The sequence below is a fragment of the Dromaius novaehollandiae genome, chromosome 27 (assembly GCF_036370855.1).
Source record: "Dromaius novaehollandiae isolate bDroNov1 chromosome 27, bDroNov1.hap1, whole genome shotgun sequence".
Taxonomy (NCBI): domain Eukaryota; kingdom Metazoa; phylum Chordata; class Aves; order Casuariiformes; family Dromaiidae; genus Dromaius; species Dromaius novaehollandiae.
This window is the reverse complement of record NC_088124.1, coordinates 5934769-5948477: the sequence shown is the minus strand read 5'-3', so window position 1 is coordinate 5948477 and position 13709 is coordinate 5934769. Positions and strand designations below refer to the sequence as shown.

General features: G+C 44.6%; 2 protein-coding genes across 25 annotated transcripts in view; both read right to left on the bottom strand.

The window, feature by feature from the left end:
- Nucleotides 1-1799, bottom strand: part of LOC112990173 (membrane cofactor protein-like) — a 43929-nt gene extending 42130 nt beyond the window's left edge. For all 23 annotated transcript variants that reach the window (XR_010385215.1, XR_010385203.1, XR_010385202.1 and 20 more), the window contains exons 1-2: nt 1640-1799; nt 570-761 (exon numbers count right to left, since the gene is read on the bottom strand). Coding sequence is in view for 2 of the 23 variants with exons in the window: in XM_026111731.2 (XP_025967516.1) it covers nt 570-761; nt 1640-1712 (265 nt within the window). In the remaining 21 variants the exon portion in view is untranslated. The remainder of the gene's footprint in view (nt 1-569; nt 762-1639) is intronic.
- Nucleotides 1800-1944: 145 nt separating this feature from the next.
- CR1 (complement C3b/C4b receptor 1 (Knops blood group)) overlaps nt 1945-13709 on the bottom strand; it is a 28286-nt gene continuing 16521 nt past the window's right edge. For both annotated transcript variants that reach the window (XM_064497995.1, XM_064497996.1), the window contains 19 exons: nt 13392-13574; nt 13088-13270; nt 12591-12773; nt 12052-12234; nt 11602-11784; nt 11174-11365; nt 10825-10924; nt 10182-10267; nt 9222-9401; nt 8730-8777; nt 8391-8573; nt 8006-8182; nt 7251-7433; nt 6756-6938; nt 4884-5063; nt 4049-4078; nt 3808-3883; nt 3455-3539; nt 1945-2678 (listed from right to left, as the gene is read on the bottom strand). In XM_064497995.1, the coding sequence (XP_064354065.1) occupies nt 3458-3539; nt 3808-3883; nt 4049-4078; nt 4884-5063; nt 6756-6938; nt 7251-7433; nt 8006-8182; nt 8391-8573; nt 8730-8777; nt 9222-9401; nt 10182-10267; nt 10825-10924; nt 11174-11365; nt 11602-11784; nt 12052-12234; nt 12591-12773; nt 13088-13270; nt 13392-13574 (2615 nt within the window). In that variant the 3' untranslated portion in view covers nt 1945-2678; nt 3455-3457. The remainder of the gene's footprint in view (nt 2679-3454; nt 3540-3807; nt 3884-4048; nt 4079-4883; nt 5064-6755; nt 6939-7250; nt 7434-8005; nt 8183-8390; nt 8574-8729; nt 8778-9221; nt 9402-10181; nt 10268-10824; nt 10925-11173; nt 11366-11601; nt 11785-12051; nt 12235-12590; nt 12774-13087; nt 13271-13391; nt 13575-13709) is intronic.

Below are 13709 nucleotides of genomic sequence, written 5' to 3'. Positions count from 1 at the left end.
GTGTATATGAGGTATCGCCGTAATTAGAGTAGTTTTACTTTTCCAAAGTGTGTAGTTATCGAGTCATCTATTTTTTAATATATATGTACACACACACACCCCCCACACATTCCTTCACAAAGTGCATTTAGCACTCTACCTAGTACTTCAGCCTGCACAGGAAGCAGTTAAAAGAAAAACAGAAAATATCTCCAGCTTTCATTAAGCTACAATTCCTTCTTGGTTTTGGTCATTTAATTACTGAAGATTCATCAGGTACCAATGAAATCTTTTCTATACTAAAGCAATGCAAACTTTTCCACTAGTGTCAAGATCATAAAGTTTCAGCTTTTCAGCTGAAAGCTTTTTCAGCCTTTTTTTTTTTTTTTTTAACTTCTAATTTTTTAGACCTGGACCTGAATATTAGCATATTGAAGAAAACTGTCATGCATTAAAAATATATATATATAAAGTAATAGCATTTCAATTTTTTTCATATAAATTATTAGAAAATACTAATTCTAGCCTGGAAATAACTGAAATTATCAATTAACAAGGGAAAAAAGGAAAAGAGCACATGCATGCACTACCTGTACAGAACTGTTCTGTTGGTGACCACTGCAGGTCTGGACCACAAACAAGAGTTGATGACTTTCCAGGGATTTTCATGTACCCTGGACGGCAGATGTAGGACACACTGGTTCCAACAGGAAAACTATCCATTGTTTTGAACTTGTCCCCGAGCTCTGCATAGTGAAATCTTTCTGGAGGTTCACATGTGTCTATCAGAATAAGAGGAAAGAAAAAACAATATGTAACTCTATCAACAAGAGGAAATACAAGTTGAAGCATAACGGCATGAAAGCTAGTAAGTTTTAAGGATACATCGATATGTCCAAAAAGTGATGTTAATAGCCAAAGCTGTTTCTTTAAATATATATATATAGTTTATCTTTTAATTACATCTAACATCCAACTCCAGCACAAGTTACTTATTCATCTGTTTTCTCAAGTTTCTCCTCAGCATTCTGCCTAGGCAGTGCACTTCCCTTCAGTCCATATTGCCTGCCTTATCCTTGTAGCTAAATAATGACTTAATTCATTGTATAATACCTACTTATAACACTGCGGGGGGGGGGGGGGCGATTTCCCTTCCTAAGACAAAAGGCCAGTCTCACCCTAGCAAGCAAGTGCCAGAAGATGATAAAGCAGAGTTTAAAGCCAGGCCCAGCGGAGACCCACAGGGGCAGGGCAGCTCAGGAATGATTTTACACGCGATTAAAGCCGAGGCTGCGGCACCTCAGCGCATCAGCGCGCCGCCGCCACGGAGGCCTCACGAAACCGCATCTAAGGCGCTGTGATCCCCGGACAGGTCCCTTTTCCACGAGTATTTCCGTTACAACTTGAAGACCTGACACAACAGCAATTCAGAGCTACGTTCGCCTCAGCCTTTGAAAAAACACCCCCCCCCCCAACAACCCAGGGGCGGGAAGGGCCCCCCGGCTTTGCCGCACGGGCTTCCCGCTCCTCCGCCCGCGGCGGCAGCGTCGCGGGAAGCCCGCGGGTGCTTCCACCGCCGCCCACAGCCGCTTCCACCCTGCGGCCCCCGGGGCAGCCGCCGCCCGGCTCGCCGCAGGCCCCAGCGCGCCCCGCTGCTCACCCTCGGCCGCCGCTCGGCCCAGCGACACCAGCAGCAGCGCCAGCTCCAGGCCGCGGCTCCACGGCGGCCCCATGGCGATGGCGGCGGCGGCGGCGGCGCATGCGCCAAGCCGCGGCCGTGTCGCTCAGCGGGCGGCGGCGCCTCCAGAGGGGCGGTCGCGCCTCCGGAAGGGCGGTCGCGCCTCCGGAAGGGCGGGCATGTCCGCCGGGGCCTTTGCTCGCTGCGCCGAACAAAGGGAGGTTGTCGCGCGAGGCGGTACCGGCATAAAACCTAGAAACTTGAGCGACAGAAAGAAGCCGAAGCAATTGCTGTGTTACGTTCCGCTTTTATTAGGATAAACGTCCTTAGAGATAGGCTACAAATGAGTGTTTCTGGGGGAGAATACCGATTAAGGCCTGCTGGTGATAAGCATAAGCTTGCCGTGGTGTTAATGCAGTTAAACAAGAGACAGCTGCCTTTGGAGATAAACTGACGTCCTGAAATAGCGACTCTTCTTCGGAGTGAATTATTCTAGGAGGAAAAAAACCCCATTCTACCGGTCCTTGGGGGTAGCTTGCTTGTAATGACCACTGGTGACAGGAGCTGTCATTTTTATAGCCGTTATTCACTTTCACTTACCAAACATAGAAAACCTTTTGGACTATTTATTTCTATCTATTTCCAGGCAAAATTATGACAATCTTTTGATTGTTTAATGAATTCTAACTTGAATGCAGAGGCGCAGGAATGCTTCTGCGTGTCTTGGTCATCTCAGGAGTTTGCAAATAAAGGAAGCATTCTTCAGGCAGCAGGAATACAAACAAGAGTCTCTCTGAAACAGCATTTGTACTGTGCACAATTCGAACGTGGTTAGCTCCTTACAGCAGTTTGATTAATGGAAGCAGAAGCAGCAATAACTTTAATTCTGTGGCAAAGTGCCCTTTTCACTACAGAATTGCAGTCTCGGAGAAAGTGACCAAAGCTTCCATGTAATCTGCAACCGGTTTCTTCTGCGTGGAGAACGAGTCCTGCCAGGCTGGTGCAACCAAGGGTCTCCTGCCTAGTGAAAAACGAGAAGACACACTGGTGTTACAACTGAATTGGAATCTCTTGGTTTTGCACTAACATCTGGAGATTATATCATAATTTATACTTAGGAGAGAGTACTTTCAGCGGCATAGATTTCCTCAAACCAGTCTTTACAAATAAAAAGAGGCAAAACTAATGTTTACAGATGACATTTTGTAGTCAAAAATGGTTATGTTCAGCGTGCTGATAACAGTGAAGATTAATTGTTATCTGCAATACACATTCAGGGTAGAAAGTAGACTCACTTTTAAATAAAACTGCCATTGCAATAAATGTTACAGCAAGCAGAAAACCAAAAGACCCATTTCAGTGTCCTTGTCATACTACAGTACTGTTAAAGTAGTTGTTTAGAGAGCAAGCTTTCCCATAATCCTTACAAACAAAAGCTGGTGTATGTCAGAAGCAAGGCACAGTTTGAAAGTCTGACCCATGAACGTATGTCTTCAGATTATGGAAAAGGAAATGCACATGCTGAGGGTAGTGTCTGGATTCAGTTATCTAGTTATCTACTCACCTGTTTCAGATGAAGTGTATGGAATTCAAAATAGGTTCTGAAAGGTGTCATGAAGAAAAATAAAGAGTGCTCATGTTTAATACCCGTTCTCTTATTTATACAACAAAACATCTCACCAGAAGACTAGGGCAATAGAGTTTCAGAGAAGAGTTTTCTAGTTGAATGACTGTATTAGAACAATTCAGATATGCAACTATAACTGATGTTTTATGTTGAGGAATATAAATCCATACCTGCTATGGAACACAGAAAGATTTCTGTTCAGTTATATGGTCCACAGGGGTACGGTACCCATAGTTTTCATAAGTATGATAATAGCTAAGTGATAGAGAAGAAAATAAAAGTAGTAAATGATACTAGTTTGTAAAAGATCTACTTCCTTTTAAGAAGAGAGTCTTGGAAGTAAAATGACATAACCACACAATTGATTCCAGGTTGTTGAGCCTTGTACAATTTGCACATTTGAGTTAAAGATGTATAGGATCCAGGCACATTCTGACGAATAATTCATTTAATTGTTTTGCCTGTATAAAACTTGAGACTTGACAGCAAATGAAATGAATGAATGTTCAGAAGGTTGCCTTACCCTTCCTTCTGCTTGGAAATAATTTTCCAGACAATGCCCACACCAACAAGAAGCAGCACTGCTGCAGCTGTAACTCCTGAGAGAGAAGAGGAACACATACTATTACTACTTTTTAAAAAAACTTATCAGCTCAACTGAAATAGCCAGCTCTTCTCTTCTAGTAAGTAGAGGGAACTAGTAGCACTGAGGCCACTGTATAAAGCTAAAGATCTGGCCACAAAAATGTTTCTAAGCTACTTACCTAGGCCTACTGACCTAGACTTCTGTGAAGCTAAAGGGAAGAGAAAAACAAAATCAGCGAACCATTTTAATATAAAATATGGTATTTTTCAACTGTAGTTAACCACTTTATTAATCTTAATCAGCTTTTACTGCCAACGCCTAGAATACAGGATTTCTTAAAAATCTTATCATCATATACTTTCTTCATGCAGAAAGGCATTTGCATGTTTAAAACAGATATCAACAGCAATGAAGTCTAAAACTGTGCTGAACAAGTGAGGAAGACAGTCTTGAAACTGCCCTGGTAAAATCAGCATCTTACTGTTTTCTACTTCCATGGTAAAAATCAGATTTAAACAGACTTAAGAGATCCTGGGAGCAGGCCACACAGTTCACTAAGACAGAAGAACAATACTGTGTTTAGAAACTATCCTTTTAATATTTTGGGGCACCTAAAGTTCATGAAATCTGTTTCTGTTCCCACCTGTAGGATTCATTAACATACTGAAAAGAATTAACTCATTTAAACATAGACCAGGTAATATTCCAGTTTAGCAAAGCAGCTGTAAGCTGATTTATCGTCCTTATTAGCCTAAGCAGGGACTGGTGAGTCTTCTCCAGAAGGAAAATAAATATTTCTGCCTTATAATAATATATATATATTAGTTGAACTGCATCAAATTGTAATAGTCAAGACACATCCATGCTCGATATAAGCAGCAGAAATGTGAATTTGTGCCGCCTTCTGCCTGCCTTCTGTCTAGATAACCATTGCAATCTTTTAAGGAAAGTTCAGAAGCTGAATACATGCACTTGTCTGAACTTTACTTCATTTACATTTACATTTCACTTACCTAGTCTACAGGCTGGTACAGGAGGGTCCCAGCTGAAGTCCTCTTGACACTGAATCTGACTGATACCTTCCAACATGTAACCATCATCACACTCCAGAGTGATGTTAGCCCCCAGTCGATACGTATTTCCCATCATGGTTTTCTTAACACCTAGAACTTCTGGGAATATACATCTGATCTCTGAAATTAAAAACAACAAAAACAGGATGTCTAATGGGAGGGAATACAACATACAAGATGTACAGTTGCAGGTCTTTTAAGGCATTGTTCTTGAGTTGTTTCTGAAAGTAACCAGAAAATAATTCTTATTCCAAAGCGTAGTTTGTTTCTTTGTGGCTGTAGAAGTGGGTATGTAATGATGAACTACTGGCCACTGCAATCTGTGTGCCTTTGTCCTTACAAGAGTAGTTGACCTTAATTTCAACTGTGAGGAGAATTCACCCACTGTTTCATCCAGTGTTTTTGATTCACTACCTTCATTCTCTGTTGAGACCCCGAGTGGTGGTACCTTGGGAGAAGCCTGCTAGAGAGACACATTCTGCTGATACCGTGCTACCAAAACATTTAGAGAAGAATGGTGTAGCAGTGAAGAAGTCTCTGAGCTTTACATCAACTCCCTATAACCCGCTTTAGTTTGTAAAATTCCTTTGCCCTTCAGGTATGTTACTAGACATACTCACTTGCAAAGTTGAGGTCTCCATTAATTAGTCTAGCCATCTAAGTTATTTATCCTGCTGTTTTCTACGAAAATGAACTAGTTATTTCCGTTCAAGTGTCTAATCGCGTTTGATAATCCAAGCCCAAGAATTCTGGAGAATATTCTCAGTGGAAACGAAGGGGTAACATCGGCATGCAATTTTTAAGCTGCTTTGTTTTACACCTTACTTACTTACTTTTTTTTTTTTTTTTTAACCATCACACCTAATAGTTACGGCACTTCACAACTATGAGAATGTGGTGTGATAGGGAGAATTTTTTAAATGAAGCAGTCTCGCAGAAGACTTCATTTACATAAGCATTTCATACGTTATTTCCTCTTATTGTTATCCAAGTGTGTTTCTATTCCTGAGTCACTGGGGTGGGTGCAGCTCTACCAAAGGAAGTGACATATGTTGGCAATGAATTTATTCCAGTGAATGTCCAGTTTCCAGTGCAGGAATAGCCATACAAGGAATCCTGTCACATTCATGAGATTGCCTGTAGTCAAGTTTGCCTAATGACTGACCTTCACGGTCATCTACACGGAAGTGCCAAGTCATAGATATAGGACAAAAGAAGCTTTTCCAATAAGGGAGTAGTCAGGCTCACATGTAATGTACAGATAATCCACTAAAAAAGTTTCTCAGATGTAATCACTGTCTTTGTTTCTTCTGTAAACCCTTGGGGAATGAGAGACACAAAAGGGAAGGGAAGGGAAAAAGTTTCTACTAGTTAAAAAAAAAAGAAGCTCTTAAAAGGTTGACTTACATGGAGGAAACAGTGTACAACTCATTCATAGCAACAACAGCAGAGATGCAAACACATGCAAGAATTAAAACTGTCTTCCAGAAGTGCCTCCCACTGAACTCGTATCCTTCCGACTACTAGCTTGAGATTCCCATCCTCCTTCTTTACAGTATCATACTCTTCACAGGGATATCGGAAAGTGGATAAATTCAGAATTAACAGATTAACATTATCTAGCTATGATATGGAAGTGGTTCTCTAGCAAAATAAGGGGCTGGAATTCAGTGTTAGTAGGTGCAGATGTTTTTAGTACATGGATATTTGCCCAGGTATCTCTTTGGGAATCTCATTTCCTGAAGTAAAATGTATGGCCATGGCTGCCACCACAAGTTCCATGCAGCACAAGCAAACAGAGCACAAACAGACCTTCACACCGAGGAAGAGGCTGGCTCCAAGTTCCAGACACTGTGCAGTTAAGGAAAGCATTCCCAGTGAGTGAATAACCAGGATTGCAGCTGTAGGACACAGATGTTCCATAGGGAAAAGTATCAGAGATGTGGCCTGTGAGCTTCCCATTGGTGATGTTTGGAGGATGGAGGCACTTCACAACTGAAAAGTCGGGGGAGACAAACAAGACAGCATTGAAATTAGGATCCCGATGGATTGCCAGAGAGTAGCAGTGACATTGCATGTTTGCAGCCTTGTTTGCTCCCATTTAATACCTTCATCTAGCCTTAAAAACTGGTCTTGCAACCTTATAACTCCATCAGGTTTTGGAAAAGTGTGTAAATTTGGTCTTGTTCTTAAAACACATTCTGGAGTAAAGGATACAGATTTAGTCTTCACACAAATCTCTCCCTAAGGCAAGTCATATGTTAAGTGTCCTTTCCTCTTGGCTCTCTTCAACAAAAACAAACACACCTTGACAGACCGGAGCGGGATGGCTCCAGGCTCCAGCCTCTGTGCAATACATGGATGTTGTCCCAATGAGAGAGAAGCCAGGCTCACAGCTGTAGCTTACAGATATTCCAGGAGCAAAAACCGCTGTTGCCAGGCCACTGTGCCACCCGTTGGCAATCTCTGGAGGCCTGGAACAACGCAGTGCTGAAGGGAGAGAAATGCTGATTAAAACAGAGCTCATACAGTCAAGAGAGGAAGCTTTCAGCATGCATGCTTGACTCGTGTAAGGTCACTCCCACAGCAATGACACCGAAGTACAGAGCCAGCCCTGCCCAACCTTGTGCACTAATTTCACCCCAAACGGCTGTAAAGCATGTGGCATCAGTCAAATTTCTTCTTACACAATGAAACATTGCCCAGCACCATCTTTCCTGATGTATCGGATAAAAAAGAGTAGATAGTTCATGTTTCTAATATGGATTTCACACTTGTGAGACCATCTTATTACAACATCCATATAAGTTCTTTACAGCTGGTGAAGCTGGCCTAAGCTCATTTTTAAGGAGTTCTTTCTGAGAAACTGAGACAGCAGATACTGCAGAGATAAGGATGGAAAAACTTGGGCTAGGCAGATTACTGCCTTTTTTTTCTCTCTGTCTTTCTCTTCAGATCTAAACACTAGGCTCAGGATCTCTGGTCTCCTTTACATTCTGCCACACGTTACGAAGAGTGGTGAGGTCAAAACGAATAGTCATCTAAGGATAATGCATGCTTACCTGTTTCACAGATGGGGAGTGGTGGATCCCAGATACCTCCAGCCTGGCACTGGGACTCGCGAAGGCCTTTGGGGCCATTGTCACTGTTGCATTCGATCCTAACGATGTCTCCAGGTCTATAGAGAGACTCCAATCCAATTACTTTTCCATTCCCAACTCCTGGGCTCGCACAGCCAACTGGGGACAGTGAGAGTGTAAAGAACCCATTAGATCATGAACCTTGTACAACACAGAGAAGGGTGTTTGGCCACAGCCTTCTCTCTTTCTGCAGTAGTGGAGTCTGTTAAAGCAACAGCTCATCTCAGAAAGTCCTTAGCCAAATATCACTGCATGCTTAACACACTTAGAACGCCAAGAAAAATTAGTGAAAAGAGCGTGAACACACCTTCGCACCGAGGAAGGGGACGGCTCCAGACTCCATGTGTTGTACAACGGATAGACTCATTCCCGATCAGGAAGAAGCCAGGCTTGCAGCTGTAGTGCACAAGTGCTCCTATGTCAAAAGTGTGTGAGGAATGCCTGCTGTGTTCCCCATTAGTAATGCCTGGAGGAGGCAGACACTTTACCACTGAGAAAGGAGAGGAAAAAGATGAGAAGGTGATGCTGACTTCTGAAAAGAGTGATTAAAAAAAGAGTAAAATGGTGCAAGTACCCTTCTTCCCTGCAAAAAGCAGGGTAGGAGGTAGTGTTTGACAAGTTTTGCCTCTTCTTATGATAGACCTACCTGGCTTTGTTGTAGTATCAGTAGGATGATAGTATTCTGGCATTCCACCTAGATATAACATTAAGAGTTTAAAATACACATTTTGTTGAACAATGCAATGTACAGTTTTACCTTCATTTTCTATCATCCTCCCTTTATATTTCAGAATAAATTTCACTCTTCTGTGATCGTTCCTGCCATGAACCTATGAAGTTTCTTACTTTCAGAGAGCGAGGAGAACATGGATTATGGACTGCAACAAACAGGGTGAGCAAAGAGCAAATTGCATTTATACTTACGACATTGCCTTCAACCTGGCTCATCTCCTGTGTGAGAAGAAAGTAATAAATGAAAGGAACAATTTCTTGTTTTTCCTTAAGGCAGTCAGTAAAGTGCCTTGATTTGAGAAGAGGAGCAAGCAGGACAGATACAGCCAAGTTCGGCTTCAGTGAGTTCCTGGGAGCGGTCAGGAAGGAAACAGCAACGTGAACAGGTCAGCAGGCTGACGCTTACCCCATTCACAGACTGGCACAGGTGGGTCCCATGTTCTGTCGGCTCTGCACTGAACTGTATGATGGCCCCGTAGGGTGAAGCCTTCGTGGCACTTAAAGCTAACAGTATCTTCATATGTGTAGCGATTTTTACGAATGGATATTCTCCCATTCTGGATCTTTGGGACTGGGCATACCACCTCTGAAAAAGAAATTCATTATCTCGGAGGGGGAGGCATATGCATACTGAAGATGATGCACATATAAAATCCATCCTGAACCCGCCACTGCTCCCCAGGGAGGTTCTCAGAGGTGTTTTCACTGGTAGTACTCAGAGACACACAGAAGAATAATTTCAAGATTGCAGGGTTTTTTAGTTCTTTGATGTACCCTAGGATTACCACATTATTTACAAACATTGTGCCTGTAAACAGACTACTGCAACTCCATTCCGAATATGTGTTAAATGACATAAGAATCCATGAGGGCTCTTCATCATTCTCATGACACAGTTTTACTATACCAAGCTCCTGCCTTCTAAAGCAATTCCATCTCAGTGAAAGACCACATCCTAATTGCAATGACCTTGGCATTTCTCTTCCTCCCTTCCAACCCTGCAAGACAATCTTGTAGTTTGGAAGATGGTGCAGGACTTGGAAGATCCCAATTCAGTTTCCCTCAGTATCCCAGTCTTACTGTAGGAAAAACAGTTCTTCGTTTATTATTTACATCTGTGAAACAAAAGAGACGAGTCCCTGCTGGGATCTGACAACTCTTCCTACATAACTCTGAAAGGTCAAAAGATCACATCTAGAAAATTTTTAGAAGAAATCAAACAAGCAAGCAAAGCAAAACTATCCTAGAGGAATATTATGCTTAAAAAGCCTTATTCCTCAAGGCTCTATTTTAGGGAAATGCCACTGTTTGATTTTAAGGGCTTCATTTGGCAATTCTGGGCCAAATCTAGACATGAAGTACTTACTCTGGCAAACGGGAGGAGCACCACTCCATGCAACAAGGATTCCAAAAATCTCACATCGCCTCTGAGACTGTCCAACTAGTTCATGCCTGGAAGGGCACAGAGGGAAATGTCAGTTGATACCAAGTCATTTAGTTTGGATTGTGCACTTCCACTATCACAATACCCCCAGAGGTTTCTTTCTGCAGCCTCCTGATTCTGGCTGGTCACCCAGGTGTTTCTGCTGGTTCCGCCCATGGGAATGAAGGACACAGAGTTCCTTCATTCTGGATCCGCGAGGAACAAAAATGATCACAAATTACTCCAGGTTAGACTGGCCAACTGCTAAACCAGGACTCAAACCCGAGGGATTCGAAAACCGCTGAAGCCTCCGCTCTGCAGGCGCTCACTCGGCTCCGGCCGGGTGGCCATCTGAGAAGTCAGACTGAAACTGAAGTTTGCAAAGTAATTTATCAAGCACAGACTGGGAAAAAGAAGAGGTATTTCTCCCTTCCTGAGCAGGCAACTAAGATGTAACTGGAACCAAAACACAATTTCTGTCTTGCTATGGAAAAATGACATGCACAGAGGAGTTGGGACCCTTCACTGTAGGTTGTTTGACACTGAGCTCAGGAAACAGAGTCAGCTAAGGCAGCGTGGGACTCACCCTTCTTCACACGTGTGGTTCACTGCTGACCCAAAGAGAAGATCTGTCAGAATGACAACTCTGCCATTCTTTGGTACTTCTGGATATTTACATTGTTTCCCTGGGAAAGAACAAGGCTAATTTTAAACTCCTCTCGATTTTGTGATGCATTATGAGAAAATATTATCCTAAAGATCTGTCCACATTCTGCTACCAATAAAAAAGGACTTTTAAAAGGTCTGTAATTGCCAAAACTATGTGACTAGTAAAGCCATGTATGAATCATTTTTTAAAGAACTGCTTTAAGAAACCCACGAATGTAATTTAGACAGTTTTCAAAAAACAACACCAAACTGATGGAGCTATTCACTTTTACAAAACTCTAGTGCTTCAGACCACGTTTGATTTTTGAGGCATGTTACTGTTGGGGGTATTCCAGGGTGTCTCATGTATCCAGGCTGGCAGGTGTATTGCACAGTGTCCCCAACAGAAAACTCTCTCTGGTTTTTATATTCCTCGGTTAGCTCAGCAAAGCGTAAGCCTGGAGGGGCAGCACAGCCACCTGTTGGAAAAGAAAATACACAGAGGAAAATTGGGACATATCTATCAACTAAACACGATGGTGTTAAAATGTATATGGAGTACACAGAGCTAAAACTTTAAAGGCTAAAACAGACAAGAAGAGGGAAGGAGTGTAGGATTCAACATTTTGTGAAGAGTGAGGGAGATGGCAAGTCTTAGCAGCTCTCAAAGACAGAAATTCCCAAACTATCCACAACTCTCTGAAAAAAAGCGTACCTTCGCACCGAGGAAGAGGGAGGCTCCAGTTTCCAGAATCTGTACAATAAATTGATGCCTCTCCCATTATGTAGTAGCCAGGGTCACAGCTGTAATTTATGGCCATCCCAGGAGTGAAAACTTTCAAGTCCTGGCTGTTATGCTTTCCTTTGTCAATATTTGGAGGTAAAGGACATTGCAGCGCTAAAGAGAGAGGACATATCCAGTTGAAGGAGAGCATAGACAGGGTAACGTGCAGAGAGGATACTGCACGATGCCACCACTCAGAGCATCCTGTGTGTGCTGGAGGCAAGCTTAGACCCAAGGGTATCACGTGGAGTTGCTGTTACCCCCGCCCCAAATCCTGTGGGTTTCAGAGGTTTTGCCTGCCCCAGTACCAGGCGTGCGTGGGACGGACACCCAGGCAGCCAGGCGTGCACGGGGGAGCGGCGGCAGCACACTGAAACGCACCTGCGCAGCGCGGGTAAGGGAGGCTCCAATTCCCCGACGCCGTGCAGGAAAGCGAAGCGTCGCCGATGAGGGAGAAGCCCGGGTCGCAGCTGTAGGTGATGGACATGCCACTGGTGAAGTTGTCCCCGTGCTCAGCGCTGGACATTGCGTTGGCGATGACCGGAGGTGGAGGACAAGGCATTGCTAAGAGAGGGGAGGAGGAAAGAACATCACTTCAGGGACTGCATCTGACGGAGGAGCGCATGCAACGCAGCCGAACACCGTCGCTTCTCAGACAACGTGAATGAGGCAGAGATGGCTCCCTCAGGGCCCCTCCCACACAAGGACAACCCTCAGTCTCTTCTGTTTCCACCGCCGAGGTGCCCCTCTCTCCCCCGAGGGAATACAGTTGCTGCTATTTGGCTGCTGGGAGAGCTCCCTTCTGCTGGCAGCAGGACGTCCCTGGCGTGGGACGTCCTTCTCTCCATTTCCCAGCTGCTGCCAGAGACTTGCCCGAGCCGCAGTGCGGGGCTGCACAGAAGCCCTCTCCCCCTGCTCACCTGGCACACAGGCGGGCACTGGAGGAGCCCACCGGCCGTCACGCCGGCACTCGGCCTCGCCGCTGCCCCGCAGCATGTAGCCGGGGCGGCACTGGAAGGTCACGGTGTCCCCGGGATTGTATGCGGCTCTGCGCTCACCAGCCACTGCTCCGTTCTGGATTGCTGGGGTTGTGCAGACAACCACTGAAAAGGAAAGGGAGCAAAGCATGGGCTGGGGAAGCGGCTGCCAGGCTTGGGCTTTCCTCCTTGTATTTTCCAGGGTCAAAATTCCCCAGAAATGCAGCAAGGAGAGACCTTTGTTTCTCCCCTACTTTCAGGGAAAGGTGTGCAAGGAGGAGAATGGAGAACAGTGTGCGTGAAGCCTTGAAATCCCCACCCGTGCCTGATCCACGCTGCTGCAGCCCCCGCTGGGGACTTCAGTGCACTGACGGGTTCCTCTTTTGAGATGACCTTCATGGTCTCCCTTTTTACGTTAGGTAACAACGCTGAAAGCACACCTTCGCATCGAGGGTAAGGGATGCTCCAGGTTCCATTCTCTGTGCAATATAGAGTGGCTTTTCCAACAAGAGAATAACCAGGCCCACAGCTGTAATTCACAGACTTTCCAGGGCTGTAGACTTTCCCGTCCTTGCCATCATGCTGACCATTGTCAATAGCCAACGGGGCGGGACACAGGAGCGCTGCAAGGAAGGAAATCTTCTCTGAGAAAGGGGTGGGCATTTGGTATTTCTTTCCTCCATTAACCCCCAGTATCACTGGGGCACCCACAAGTGGAAAAGGAAGAAAGGCAGATAAACGCACCTTCACACTGAGGGCCAGGGGTGCTCCAAGCGCCAGAAGATGTACAGTTAAGCTGCGCTTCTCCAATGAGAGTATAGCCAGGATCACAGCTGTATCTCACAGACATCCCACTGGCAAAAACTGCCATGGCTTGGCCACTGTGCCTTCCATGGGCAATGGCAGGAGGCAGAGAGCACTGCGTTGCTGGAGGAAGAGCGCAAAACCATTCTCACATCAGTAGCGATAAGAAAGAGGATTGCAAAATAAATGGCTTGGTGCAAGGGAACTTTTCAGCGAAGCTGAGAGCCTGTAAGAAATACAGACAGCTTGGATGGGTGT